The sequence below is a fragment of the Borostomias antarcticus genome, assembly GCF_949987555.1.
Source record: "Borostomias antarcticus genome assembly, chromosome: 4".
In the NCBI taxonomy this organism is placed as follows: Eukaryota; Metazoa; Chordata; class Actinopteri; order Stomiiformes; family Stomiidae; genus Borostomias; species Borostomias antarcticus.
The window spans coordinates 1,322,640-1,337,490 of record NC_140237.1 but is presented as its reverse complement, the minus strand read 5'-3'; the positions used below and the strand labels follow the sequence as shown (position 1 = coordinate 1,337,490).

At 52.8% G+C, this 14,851-nt stretch overlaps 1 protein-coding gene across 6 annotated transcripts in view; it reads left to right on the top strand.

Moving 5' to 3' along the window:
- The window catches only part of herc1 (HECT and RLD domain containing E3 ubiquitin protein ligase family member 1), a 213,392-nt gene that overhangs the window by 121,060 nt on the left and 77,481 nt on the right, over positions 1–14,851 (top strand). For 5 of the 6 annotated variants that reach the window (XM_084437244.1, XM_084437243.1, XM_084437241.1 and 2 more), the window contains exon 45: positions 14,295–14,515. In XM_084437244.1, the coding sequence (XP_084293370.1) occupies positions 14,295–14,515 (221 nt within the window). The remainder of the gene's footprint in view (positions 1–14,294; positions 14,516–14,851) is intronic. The other variant, XM_084437242.1, reaches the window with a different exon arrangement.

The following is a 14,851-nucleotide window of genomic DNA, read 5'->3' as shown; positions in this document are numbered from 1 at the left end:
ATTGGCAGTTTCCCAACCTGACCTTCCTGGGTCCCTCCCAGAAGAGGGATGGCCTATAGACCCTTGAGTCATACCATTCGGTATTTCAACTTCCCTATAGCCTTCCCGGCTCATCCCCTCCGTACTCGCCCCCCAGACCACGTCTGTGGGCTGGCTGGACTCCTTTCTCCAGACCCTCAAGAGTTGCCCCTTGGTCTGAGACAACCAGCCTTTCGACCCTTCTGAATTGTATTCCCAATACTCATCTGGCCATCCCTCTGACAACACCCTCTCCCAGGCCGCATAGTCCGCCCCTGCGCTTCTACGCAGGATTATACTATCGGTTACAGAGGGCCCTGCCAGTAGGCTCAGCATCTCACCGTTTCCTGTATATGGAAGCGACCAGTCCCCTGGAGGTTCCCACCCTGCTCCACCATCATTGTGAGACATCAATGACCTGAGACCGATCCCGTTCACTTCATCATATCTCATCAATGGGTCCCAGGCTTTTCTCACCTGCCAACCACTCCCTTGGCTGGCCCAGACTAAGGACCGTGGGCCTCCGGATGTCACCCCTAGGGCAAATTGGCACACTCCACAACTATGGAGTTTCTCGCCATCCCATAGGCATTGACATTCAGAGGCCAACCAGTCGAAGTCCTTGAACCCCGACTCAGTACTATGCTGTGCATAGAACTCAAGTCTCGCCAGTTGCGTCACCCGACACTGGCCACAGACATAGTTATGCATAACCATGCATGGTGATGCCACACCCCCATAGGACTTTGGTCCTGTTCGTAAAAAGACCTGTGGCCTACTATCTCCTGGTCCTAAGTATAAAATATCTAACTCAGGTCCATTCAGGCAGACTACACATCCTGCTATCAGTCTGCTCCACACCACCTTTTCTGGTTCTGTTCTGTTATCTTACCTTTTTTAGCCTCCTTCAACTTAGCTAATGCTCTTCCTACCCACAAAACTTCCTTGGTTCTCCTAGTAATAACCACCCCCTTTACCGTGGCTGCACGAATCCAGCTAACTAAGCTATCTGGCCTCATAAGGGCCTTGGACAGGCTATCAGCCATTAAAAAGCTCCTAGTTGATTCTAGATTGAAACTGGTTTTAGCTGTTCTACTCCTTGGATCCCATACTTCTCTAACTCTACTGTGTTACTGTCGACTATTCTCGCTACAGTATCCTCTTTCTCGTACTTCGCTTTTACTGCTGCGTCTGTTGGGTGTAGCCTAGCTTTAATCCACACTCTCTGACCAACTCTAAAAGGGACTCTCATCTTAAGCCCTCCCCCTTTCTCCTGGCCCCTCCCTATGTCCTCAGACCGGAAAGGGCGTTGGTTGAGTTGCTCAGCTGGCGAGGCCCGCTTGGCTCGGTGTCTGTCATTCAGAGCTAGACCTATGTCTAAGGCCTTTGTGCTCCAGTCTCGGGTATTCGCGTTCTTAGCGATCCAACCTTTGACTAAGCCTATTGTCCTCTCCACTACTCCATTCGCCTGTGGAGTGTAGGGAGGTGAATAGACCCGTATGACACCATGCCTTTGGCACCATGCATCCACCTGTGCATTCTTGAAGTGAGAACCATTATCTGTTCTCAATTCTCTGGGCACCCCCAGTGTAGCACAGGTCTGATCCAGCATGTTCACCACACTGCTACCATTAGCAGCTCTTACTGGTTTGACAATTACAAACCCTGACATCGAGTCCACCAAGACCAACAGGTATCTCTCCCCCTTCTTCCCGTTCACCCCCATGGGACCCGCGACATCCATGCACACGGATCCCCAGGGCACTGTACTTTTAATGGTCTGGCCTCCAACTCTCTGTCCTCGCCTCCCAGCGTTATACGCATCACACGCCGCCAGTACTCGGCAAACTTTTACCTCTGAGACCCAGAGATCTTGCTTTCCCAGCTCCTTCCGTGTGGGAAATAGTCCGACGTGACCCAGTGCTTCATGCACCGCCGTGACTACTTCACCCACACACTCATCTGGGACCACCCTTCCCTTGGGTGTTCTGTCCCACTTCTCAGCACCGATCAAAACAATTAGTCTCTCTTGCACATAGCGGTCAACTTCCGCATTGCCCTGCCAATGTTCCCCCTTGGTGGTGTGCGCCCTCTGGTGCACCACCTCCAATGTCATATTTAATATCAGCTCGGCAATCTTGAGCCACAGGTCTCGATGGGCCACAGGCTTCCCCTTGGCTCCCTCGAACCCGTTCTCTTGCCATATCTCTAAGTCCTCTTTCAAGGCCTGGGCGCAGTAGTAGCTGTCGGTAATTACTCGAGCTCTCTTGATCTTATTTTTCTCAAGCTCGAGCAATCCCTCTAACACTGCGTTCACTTCCCCAGTTTGAGCTGTACCGGACACCCGGCCTTTCTGGCGGCTTCTCTCTACTCCATCCTCCTTGAGGATAAAGCCCCAGATAGCCATCGAGTCGCTCCCTTTCCTGGAGCCATCCGTGTACAGTTCCCACTGCCAGGCTTCAGTTGTCACATCCGGTTTTGGCTTAGATCTCTTAGCCGGGCCCTCCGGGCCTATATCTAGATCAGGGTCAAGGAGAATATCTCTCCACCTACCCCATCTGATATTCGTAGCCTTGGTGCTTTCGATCGTTTCCTTCTTCAGGAAACGATGCACCACACTTTGTGTTGTCACTTTGATTTTCTGACCTTGAGCCAGTTCTTTTAGGGGGCCCCAGTACTTTGCTAACGTTGCTAGTTCTTTCTCCTCCAGTGGATATTTATGCTCCACCGAGGATAGAGTATAGCTCCATAGCGTTACTAGGCCCCCACCGTGGTTTCTCACACGCACCACCGCGCTGTCGTCCTCGACATAGATTGTAACCTCCAGGCCACATTCCAGTGTCCTAGGCTCGAGAGTCACTGCTCGTAGAATAGCTGTTTTCAGTGCCTCTAGGTTACCCTGGTCTGTGGCTGACCACACCCAAGCTTTCTGGCCTGTGGGCATCTCGCCCTCAGGCTTTCTCAGCCGAGCATACAGTGGACGGGCATACTTTTGGTATCCCTCCACATGGTCACGCACATAGTTACAGAGTCCTAGCACCTTCTGCAGCTCATTCAATGAGCCTGGTGGCCTAATCCTGGCCACCTTCTCTCGATACCCCTCAGACAGTCCCAACTCCGTCGATACCTGGAACCGCCCAAACTGGCATTTCTTTAGGCTCAACTTCAGTCCTGCTTTTGTGAGTCTACTCACAACCTGTTCTAGCCGGTCTAGGTGTGCCTCCTCCTCGTCATCTGCTATGTACACATCATCTATGTATACCGTAGCATCGAGGCCAGCTAACACTTCCATTACCGCTGCTTGGAACACATTTGGACTGTTTTTGTAGCCTTGTGGAAGCCTCTCCCATACATAACTCCTGCATTTATGAGTAAATGCTGTTTTGCCTTGGGAGGCTTTTGCCAGAGGTAAACTGAAAAACCCATTGGCCAAATCAATGCATGATTTAAACCGCTTGACTTCCAAAGTCTTCAGCGTCCCCTGAGGGTTAATTAGACTCGCCCTATTAGAGATAGTGCGTCGGTTCAGAGCTTTAAAGTTGATCACCGGTCTCCATCCACCCCCGCTACTCTCAGGCTTTTTTACGGCCTGTATCGGGCTATTGGTGATGGGATTTTGCTCAACCCTGATTACCCCTAGAGCCAGTAGTTCATGGACTATCTTGTCCATCTCTTCTACTGCTCCTGGGTTCAGTGGATACTGCCGCACCGGCGGATGCACCCCACCCTCTATGGTGTGAGTGAACCCCGGCCCCAGCTTCCCACAATCATTCTTGAACCTTGACACACTTGCTCCCGCCAAAATGCCTCTCAGGCGTTCCTTCCCCTCCAGGGAGAGGTCACTTTCTAGCACCCTGTGCTCAGTGGCCTCCGCAACGTCAATTGGTTTATACCATGGTTGCATAAGAGAAGCACTAGTGAGACTTCCCAGTCCCACTACCCGTGCACACAGCACCTTCTCCGCCTCCACCACATCCCTTCGCTGCCTGCGAGGTTTGTAGAGATTCGCCAAATCTCTCGTAGTTATCAGATTAGAAGGCCCCAGCAGCCACACAATGCCACTCCAGACCCCATAGGTCATTGAGCGCACCATGCCATCGGCCAGCCGCACCTTTAAATACCCCCTTACCGGGAGTATCCGTCGGGTCATCGATACCTCGGCCCCAGTGTCTACCAGGTAGGGTTCTCCCTCCACCTTAGTGAAGATCTCATCCCCTACCCAATAGGCATTCTCCAAGGTGACCCGACGCAGTGCTGCCATTACTTCTCTTGCTCACGAGCCTTAGCTCGAGCATCGAAGAGTGCCTTCTTCTCTTCCAGTGTCATTTTAGAGAACTCCTCAGGAGGCACGTAATTACGCCCTCCCCCTTGCTTCCGCTGGGCTGCGGTTCTGGGCGGAGCTTGAGCTCCCTGTTGGCCCTCCTCCCCTTGAGGAGCCGCCGCCTTCCCGGCAGACGCTACGCCAGTCATGGGGGGTGGCCCCCACCTCCCTTTGGCCGGGGCCTGTCTCACAGAGTTCTCCTTCCCCTTTTCTGTGGGGAGGCCCTGCTTAGCACCATTTCGTGCCTTCTCATTATACCAGCGCCTTCTCATTATACCACGACACTACCGCTCGGTCAATGTCCTTGTCAAACATTCCCCGTTTGGGGAGTTTGACGAAGTCCATTTCCCCGGGGAACCCCTTGGTAAGGGCCTGTAGCACCTTCACCTGGCGGTCCACTGGGATCTCGTCTTTCATGGCATACCATACCCCAGACAGAGAACCATCATCTCTCAGTTTCTTTCGTCCTCGTTGTATCAGAGCCTCCTCATCCCCCTCATCCTCATTGGTGTAGCGAGCATAATGCTCCTCGGCGGTTAGCCTACCCCTCAGAGCCGTCCCTATCACTCGGCCTAGCCAGCCCCTCCGGGCGGCCTCACGCTGAGTGGCTCCCCTCACCATGGGCCAGACCTCAACCAGGTAGTCCTGCTTGGACTCCCCTGGGTCTAGGTGCCGCACCATGGCTTGGATCTTTTTTAACTCCTTGAAGTCATCCCACCTATTGGAACTTCTTCCTGAGACCACTGAGGCTGCAGACCGCATGTGAGATTTACCTCTCCCCCTACCGGGTGACAGGCTCAGCTGTCGTACAGCCCGCTCGAGTGACACACCTGGTCTCCCATTCCCTGGCTGCCCCTCCTCCTCAGAGGAGGACAGTACCTCAGGGTCTGTGTCTGGGTTCTCCCGAGCCCATTTCCAGGCGGCTTTCTTGAGCCTCTTTAGCATGGTGTCGTACGCTACTCCCAGGTACGCCTCCCTAAAGGGGGACGTCAACCTGGGGTCCTCGATAAACTTAGCATACGGAGGCATGGCCAGAAGATTTCCCATCTCCCCCATCGTGAGGGCCACACCAATTTTTACCTCTTCCTGAGGCTTGGTGGCCCACCTTTTAGGGATGGAGAAATCTTTCTGACCTACCTCTGGGATGTGCACTTTACGCCCATCCTTTGCCTCCAGTGGACCATATACCGACGTACGAGCCAGCCTTTCCGAGGCCTTGAGAGGGTCCTTGACCGCTACAGGCTTCTTAGCCCTCCTCATACTAGCCGACCTTAGGGCTTGCCACGGGCCCTCGGTGTGGAGCCTCCACTCCGAGACCCTGCTCACCCTTGAGCCCGCTTTCTGTGCAGTTGTCCCAGCTTCCTCCTCTGGCGACTCCTCCCCCGAGGAGCTCTCCGAGGTGCTCAGGATTTTCTGCCTTCCCCAATGGGGCTTTCTCACAGGGGTTTTTGGGGCTCCCAACTCGAAATCATCCTGACACCATTCTGATGTCTCCCGCCCTTTGGGCCTGGGAGTCAGCGCTCTTACTGAGTGCCCCTCACCAGCACCCTGGTCCTTTCTGAGGACCGATGGCCTGGATGCACGGGAAGAGGCCCTAGTCTCCCTCCTCTGGGGAGACTCCGCCTCACGTAGTGAGCTATAGGAATGGTCTGCACCTCCCGGCCGACCCTTCCCACTCCCTGCACTTCCGATATACCTGGTTCGCTTCAGCCATGCACGTTCCTGCTCTTCTGTGTAGGCAACTACTATCTCCTGAACAGAGCCCGCATAGCCACACTGTTTTTTCACCGCATCCATGATCCCAGCCTCCACTACTGACCAGCTGCATCCCGCAGCCCTCATAGCGTTAAGGCCTATCATCACCCGTTTCATCCCTAGTGAGTTAGCCTCCTCCAACGCCCTTTGGGTGGCCAACTGCACACTGATTACCAGGGCTCCTTCCTCATCACCTCTTACCGGTTCAAGCACAGTGTGGATCACCGTTCTTGCTCGCAGATGAGACGATCTGAGTACTACCACCTGTCTGGTATACTCAGGGTCCACCTGGCTCCGTACGGCCCGATCCAAAGCCTCTTTGTACGACCCCGTGGCCTCCTGGGCCACCAGCAGTCGCTCCTCAGGCTTATGAATTTTCAACATCCGTGTTGTAGCCACCACTATACCATCGGATTGAACATCATTTATTCCACCCACCCATCGGTACACACAGACACCATCACCAGCGGCATTACCTATCGCTTCTACGTTCTCCGGTATACCCTCTAATCTCTCCTTCAGTATCTTTTGCAGCTCTGCGGCGTATTGCTCCTCTGGGTCTGGGTAGTCCTTACGCTTGGAACCACACTTTCCAAACGCCTTGACTAACCCCGGCCCAGGGTCACACCGACCTCCTGCAGGCGGTTCCCCCTGCCTCCTTCTCACCAGGCCAGGACTCCTCTTGTGAGCCCCGCCTTGGGACTGAGACTCTGGCGAACCTGGGAGAGATTTAGACGGACCCGGGGTACTGGATGACGGGGAGTTCAGCTGAGGCATGGGGAACCTTCCCTTCATGCTCCTGCCTCTCACCTCCTCTATTCGGTCCTGTGATTCCTTCACAGTACTCAATAGTTGCACACAATTAGTAATCAGCTGACTCTCTATAGATAGTGCCCTGACTGGGGTGTGCTTACCACTGAAAATCCTTTCTGGAGGGCCCTGCCCTCCTCCGGATTCCCCGGGGAAGTCCTCCTCCCCATCACTCACACCCACTGTGCCTACACTATCTGTTTTACGCAGCGATGTACCCAGGACACCGTTTTCTACCTCCCTCTCTTCCCGAGCCCACTCTCTTAGCAGGTCCGCTTTCTGTTTATTATCTTTTTTGACCGCCTCTGCTCGCACCTCTGATACCTTAGCACACAGCTGATAGTGGAGCTCTGCGGTCTGAGCCAACATTTTTACCATCGAATCATGGTCTAAATTTGGACTCATTATCATCCCTACCGGTCCAGGAAGGATTTCCTGTTTCCCCTCCAGCACTCGCATCACCCATTCTAGCCATTCCTCCACTCCCGGTGGACCCAGTACCTGGGGGCTTGGGATAACTGCTATTATAGATGGGTCACGACCCACCTCCAGTGCTTCTTGGGCGTACCACCTTCTTCCTGCGACACGGGCTTCACCATATTGGCGGTATGCTCCGCCCTCTCCTAGGTCCACACATCTACCCAATATGGTCTGCACCCGGGGGTCCAGCTCCTCCCAACCCCCCGTCATTGGTAGCATTGTTACCACGGCATGTTGCCCAGAGCTTTCGCCGCTCCTGGCTCCTGTGCCATGTCTTATTTCACCCTTGTCTCCTTCGAGACCACTTGGGCCTTCATGGGGACTTTCCCCATTCGACATTCGACGGCTGCCGAGTCGCTATTCCACTAATCTCCTCTGTTGCGCCTACAGAGCACTAGAAAAGTGGTTTAGCTCAGCTCGTCAGGTCACTTGAAGACAGCCGGGTCAAACCTTTGCAATAGGTTTACTCAACCGCTTCAACACTGTGGTAGTCGGCTTTCTCTCCACCGATGTCCCACCCTTTGGGTCTACTCACCGCACGGCCTCCAGCCAGCGGTCTGCCCTTGCTCTCGCAACAGTTACCAGTAGTCTCACTACTGTAACTGCTACCTCCGAGCACTTCCCCAACTTTTAGTTGGTCAGTGTTCTGTCTTATACTGTACCTTCAGAACCTTACCTTTGTTCCTTAGGGGTACCCCCTGGATCTGTAATTACAAAAGACAAGAGATTACCAAGTAATGACAGTTCACTTTTCTTCTATTCGGTGGGCGATTTCAATCAAATCGAGCCCACCCAGGGACGCCAAAAATGTCTCCCTGAAACCCCTGTGGTGTTATGGGATTACAGCACCGGTCATCTCTAAGGATGCCTCTACGCTTATGCTCTCAGGGTATTTACCCCTCATAGAGAGTTGCACAATACGTGTGAGCTAAACCGGTAATTCGAACAGACACGCCCGATCTTCTAACGGTCTCCGTCCCAGAGCTCTCCCTGTTGCAGCCTACTGTGATATCTCTCTGTGACCTAGAGAGAGACACCCGCTTGTAAACCACTCTGGTTAACGACCGCTCTGTTCCTTATTGACAGTTGTTACGTGTCGGGTAGGATGATTAGCAATAAGTATACTTTTATTGCAAGGGAGTATTAATCAAATTGAGTCTAGAATCAACCTTAAAGAGCTTGAGATGTTATGCCTGGACAGCTTAAACTTTTGCATTACAGGACACCCAATAATAATGAATAAAAACTCAGTCCCTTTAGAGGAAATGTTAATGAAATGATTAAATGGTTATACAAGATTTAATTATTACACAATGCCAGCCATGAGCGCACAATTGAACATAATAATATCTTAATAAACAGTATAAACCAAATCAGAGCTAATTTTAGGATCAAAATATAAATCATGTTAAATGTATGTGTATATATATATAATCTAAGTTATAATATAATAATAATAATATATTCTAATATATATATAATAAGAATTTATTTAGCCAATGAACCTATGATTAATAACACACAATAGTAAATATAATAAAACATCACCAAAAACCCAATTCCAAGATCAAAATATGAAAACATGATAATTTGTACGTGTTATGATTGAGAGAGAAATAATAATAGGATGTAGGCGGAGAAGGAAGCACCCGGCCTTAGGCACTCACTTCCACACGAACTACAGTACAGTTCTCACCAAGGCGCGGCCCCTCCGGCCGGAGGGGGAAGTTGGTATCGGTCGCAACGGTCCTTCTGTGCTGCAAGTGTCTGGAGCTCAGGTTCTCTCTGCGAGGAGGAGACGACCGCTGGATGCCGTTGATGTAGAGCTGGGAGATTCTCAGCCGGATCTTCTGCTTCGGAGGGTTGGACGAGGCTCGAGCAGTGGAGACATCTCAAACGACTTATCAGTCACACAGTTCTTTTATACCCTTGCTCTCACTCGAGAACCTTCGAAACCTTCGACCGGTGAATCTTCAGCCTCTCACCATATATGGAAGCCACCATTTTGTCCCATCTTAGCATGCCGTCATCGGAAAGTCCCCGAGCCACCATTTTGTACATGTGATCTTATCATGCCCTGGAAAAGTACCAGGAACCCAGAGACACTCTCACAAGAGAAACATGTCTCCAGAATTCAACAGTTGCACTTTGTGGTCAATATTGGCTTATCAAAACCAGTTTAGTTGGTAGAATGTTCTGTCCGTAAGGCCAAAAGCGCTCTCACATGAGAAACGCACTTCTGGCCCTCGTGTACAGTGCATGGCCGATTACCTCATCCCCACCGCATCCTGCTTCCTCTCTCAACCTTTCACAACGATCCTAACAGAGGCTCAAGTTGTTACGACAACACACACAGGCAACCATGCTAAACATACTGTAACTATCTTTTATGGCTTTGTTCTATCAATGCTTTCACAATATTACTCTCAAACAAATCATCTCTTATAACTAAACATAATAACATTTCTATTAAACCTTAAATGTATAGTTTATGTATCTGTAAATGTGTATATTTGTTCTTTGGGTGTTGTTCATGTCTGTGTGAGTGGAGTGTGTTCCTTATGGGTGTGTCCTGCTTGGTGTCTATGTGTTCACATCTGCATGTCTGTGTTTACTCATCTACATGTCTGTGTTTACTTGTCTGCACTCTAAGCATACTGTAAGCGTGTAGCAAAGCACAATATGATCAGCATATTTCAACAGATCAGGTTTGCATTCAAAAAGGTTCTTATACGAAAGGATCTGCCATCATCCCCTGCAAGGCAGTAATACACTCATCTGTCCCGCCACTAATAGGCCCAGTGACCTCCTCAAAGGGGAGGTCACTCACCTGTCCGGTGGCCCCCTCATCGGGGAGGTCAATCACCAATTCGGTGGCCTCCTCAACGGGGGGGTCAATTACACTCTGCTCCGTATTTCCCTCCCCTGTGAGGCCCATTAATGGATCTGACGAGCAGCCCATAGTGTTTCCCTCCCCTGTAGGGCCCATGAATGGATCTGGCGAGCAGCCCATAAGAGCCGCCTCAATACTGAGGGGTTCAAAGGTTGGAAACTCAGGATCAAGTGGTTTGAGGGTCCAGATTAGCTGCTCTGGCTCTTGTTTGACCTTTGTCTGGTCCAGTTCTAGCTGGACCTCGGCCTTAATAGCCTTACTTAACAGTCTCTTTGCCTTAGCTTCTCTGTTCCTTTCCTCCAAGATGACTGACCTTTCCTGTTTGGACATCTTTTTCCAAACCTCCTGGGGGATCCTGGTACGAGACTTCTTTGCTTTCACCTTGTCTACTTTCACTAATCTTTTCTTAGTACCTTCGTCTGGTACCACTCCCGTCTCGGGAATACTAACGGTTGATCCCCAGGCAGGCGACCCTTCGGTTTTGGCGGCCAGGTCGACAACACACACACCCCTACACACACACACACACACACACACACACACCCCTACACACGCACACACACCCCTACACACACACACACCCCTACACACACACACACCCCTACACACACACACACACAAACACCCCTACACACACACACACACACACACCCCTACACACACACACACACACCCCTACACACGCACACACACCCCTACACACGCACACACCCCCCTACACACACACACCCCCCTACACACACACACACACACACACACACACAGCCCTACACACGCACACACACACACACACCTTGAGACAGACCAACACCCCCTACACACACACCTCTCAGTAGGGTCAGGGCAGTCTCTCTGTAGGGTCAGGTCAGTCTCTCTGTAGGGTCAGGGTCAGGTCAGTCTCTCTGTAGGGTCAGGGCAGTCTCTCTGTAGGGTCAGGGTCAGGGCAGTCTCTGTAGGGTCAGGGTCAGGTCAGTCTCTCTGTAGGGTCAGGGTCAGGTCAGTCTCTCTGTAGGGTCAGGGTCAGGTCAGTCTCTCTGTAGGGTCAGGGCAGTCTCTCTGTAGGGTCAGGGTCAGGTCAGTCTCTCAGTAGGGTCAGGTCAGTCCCTCTGTAGGGTCAGGGTCAGGTCAGTCTCTCTGTAGGGTCAGGTCAGTCTCTCTGTAGGGTCAGGGCAGTCTCTCTGTAGGGTCAGGGCAGTCTCTCTGTAGGGTCAGGTCAGTCTCTCTGTAGGGTCAGGGTCAGGTCAGTCTCTCTGTAGGGTCAGGGCAGTCTCTCTGTAGGGTCAGGGTCAGGTCAGTCTCTCTGTAGGGTCAGGGTCAGGTCAGTCTCTCTGTAGGGTCAGGGCAGTCTCTCTGTAGGGTCAGGGTCAGGGCAGTCTCTCTGTAGGGTCAGGTCAGTCTCTCAGTAGGGTCAGGGTCAGGTCAGTCTCTGTAGGGTCAGGGCAGTCTCTCTGTAGGGTCAGGGCAGTCTCTCTGTAGGGTCAGGGTCAGGTAAGTCTCTCTGTAGGGTCAGGGTCAGGTCAGTCTCTCTCTAGGGTCAGGGTCAGGTCAGTCTCTCTGTAGGGTCAGGGTCAGGTCAGTCTCTGTAGGGTCAGGGCAGTCTCTCTGTAGGGTCAGGGCCAGGTCAGTCTCTCTGTAGGGTCAGGGCCAGGTCAGTCTCTCTGTAGGGTCAGGGTCAGGTCAGTCTATGTAGGGTCAGGGTCAGGTCAGTCTCTCTCTAGGGTCAGGGTCAGGTCAGTCTCTCTGTAGGGTCAGGTCAGTCTCTCTGTAGGGTCAGGGTCAGGTCAGTCTCTCTGTAGGGTCAGGGTCAGGGCAGTCTCTGTAGGGTCAGGTCAGTCTCTCTGTAGGGTCAGGGTCAGGTCAGTCTCTGTAGGGTCAGGGTCAGGTCAGTCTATCTGTAGGGTCAGGGTCAGGGCAGTCTCTGTAGGGTCAGGGTCAGGTCAGTCTATCTGTAGGGTCAGGTCAGTCTCTCTGTAGGGTCAGGGTCAGGTCAGTCTCTGTAGGGTCAGGGCAGTCTCTCTGTAGGGTCAGGGTCAGGTCAGTCTCTCTGTGGGGTCAGGGCAGTCTCTGTAGGGTCAGATCAGTCTCTGTAGGGTCAGGGTCAGGTCAGTCTCTGTAGGGTCAGGTCAGTCTCTCTGTAGGGTCAGGTCAGTCTCTGTAGGGTCAGGTCAGTCTCTCTGTAGGGTCAGGGGAGTCTCTCTGTAGGGTCAGGTCAGTCTCTCTGTAGAGTCAGGGGAGTCTCTCTGTAGGGTCAGGTCAGTCTCTCTGTAGGGTCAGGGCAGTCTCTCTGTAGGGTCAGGGTCAGGTCAGTCTCTCAGTAGGGTCAGGTCAGTCTCTCTGTAGGGTCAGGGTCAGGTCAGTCTCTCTGTAGGGTCAGGGTCAGGTCAGTCTCTCTGTAGGGTCAGGGTCAGGTCAGTCTCTCTGTAGGGTCAGGGTCAGGTCAGTCTCTGTAGGGTCAGGTCAGTCTCTCTGTAGGATCAGGGTCAGTCTCAGTAGGGTCAGGTCAGTCTCTCTGTAGGGTCAGGGCCAGGTCAGTCTCTCTGTAGGGTCAGGGTCAGGTCAGTCTCTCAGTAGGGTCAGGGCAGTCTCTCTGTAGGGTCAGGTCAGTCTCTCTGTAGGGTCAGAGCAGTCTCTCTGTAGGGTCAGGGCAGTCTGTAGGGTCAGGGCAGTCTCTCTGTAGGGTCAGGGCCAGGTCAGTCTCTCTGTAGAGTCAGGGGAGTCTCTCTGTAGGGTCAGGGTCAGGTCAGTCTCTCTGTAGGGTCAGGTCAGTCTCTCTGTAGGGTCAGGGTCAGGTCAGTCTCTCTGTAGGGTCAGGGTCAGGTCAGTCTCTCAGTAGGGTCAGGTCAGTCTCTCTGTAGGGTCAGGGTCACGTCAGTCTCTCAGTAGGGTCAGGGTCAGGTCAGTCTCTCAGTAGGGTCAGGGCAGTCTCTCTGTAGGGTCAGGGTCAGGTCAGTCTCTCTGTAGGGTCAGGGTCAGGTCAGTCTCTCTGTAGGGTCAGGGTCAGGTCAGTCTCTGTAGGGTCAGGGTCAGGTCAGTCTCTCTGTAGGGTCAGGTCAGTCTCTCTGTAGGATCAGGGTCAGTCTCAGTAGGGTCAGGTCAGTCTCTCTGTAGGGTCAGGGCCAGGTCAGTCTCTCAGTAGGGTCAGGGTCAGGTCAGTCTCTGTAGGGTCAGGGTCAGGTCAGTCTATCTGTAGGGTCAGGGTCAGGGTAGTCTCTCTGTAGGGTCAGGGTCAGGTCAGTCTATCTGTAGGGTCAGGTCAGTCTCTCTGTAGGGTCAGGGTCAGGTCAGTCTCTGTAGGGTCAGGGCAGTCTCTCTGTAGGGTCAGGGTCAGGTCAGTCTCTCTGTGGGGTCAGGGCAGTCTCTGTAGGGTCAGATCAGTCTCTGTAGGGTCAGGGTCAGGTCAGTCTCTCTGTAGGGTCAGGGTCAGGTCAGTCTCTCTGTAGGGTCAGGGTCAGGTCAGTCTCTCAGTAGGGTCAGGTCAGTCTCTCAGTAGGGTCAGGGTCAGGTCAGTCTCTCTGTAGGGTCAGGGTCAGGTCAGTCTCTCTGTAGGGTCAGGGTCAGGTCAGTCTCTCTGTAGGGTCAGGTCAGTCTCTCTGTAGGGTCAGGGTCAGGTCAGTCTCTCTGTAGGGTCAGGGCCAGGTCAGTCTCTCTGTAGGGTCAGGGTCAGGTCAGTCTCTCTGTAGGGTCAGGTCAGTCTCTCTGTAGGGTCAGGGTCAGGTCAGTCTATGTATGGTCAGGGTCAGGTCAGTCTCTCTGTAGGGTCAGGGTCAGGTCAGTCTCTCTGTAGGGTCAGGTCAGTCTCTCTGTAGGGTCAGGGTCAGGTCAGTCTCTCTGTAGGGTCAGGGTCAGGTCAGTCTCTCTGTAGGGTCAGGGTCAGGTCAGTCTATGTAGGGTCAGGGTCAGGTCAGTCTCTCTGTAGGGTCAGGGTCAGGTCAGTCTCTCTGTAGGGTCAGGTCAGTCTCTCTGTAGGGTCAGGGTCAGGTCAGTCTATGTAGGGTCTAACCCTCCTCCTCCCCCCAGCCGGGCTGTACCGCTCGGTCCAGGCCCACCGCAGCCAGACCCGCCGGGAGGGTGGGCAGCAGCAGCAGGACCCCGGGGCTCTCTACGACTTCAACCTGGACGAGGAGCTGGAGATGGACCTGGACGAGGAGGCCATGGAGGCCATGTTCGGCCAGGACCTGGCCAGTGACACCGACATTCTGGGAATGTGGATCCCGGAGGTACTGGACTGGCCAACATGGGTGTGTGCGAAGCGCAGCTTGGGGGCGCTTTTTTTTTTGTTGACCGCTTCAAGCCCTATTTTTCCTCCCGTATGCGCTAGGCGCTCCTTAGGGGGACAAACATACTGGGATGAGTGTGTTGGTCTCTGACGGCATTAATTTGCATGCAATTTGAATTGATGAATGAAATTTGAATGAAATGTATAAATGGGGCGCAGCGGAGATTGTGAGCTTTGACCAGAATGCTAACATGCTAAGATCGTTGTGTTTTGTTGCTTGTGGTAAACTCATCGCTGGTCATCTGAGCTTCATACATTCACTCTTCAAGTTGATTTATTTGCCTTTGTGTTCCCACCC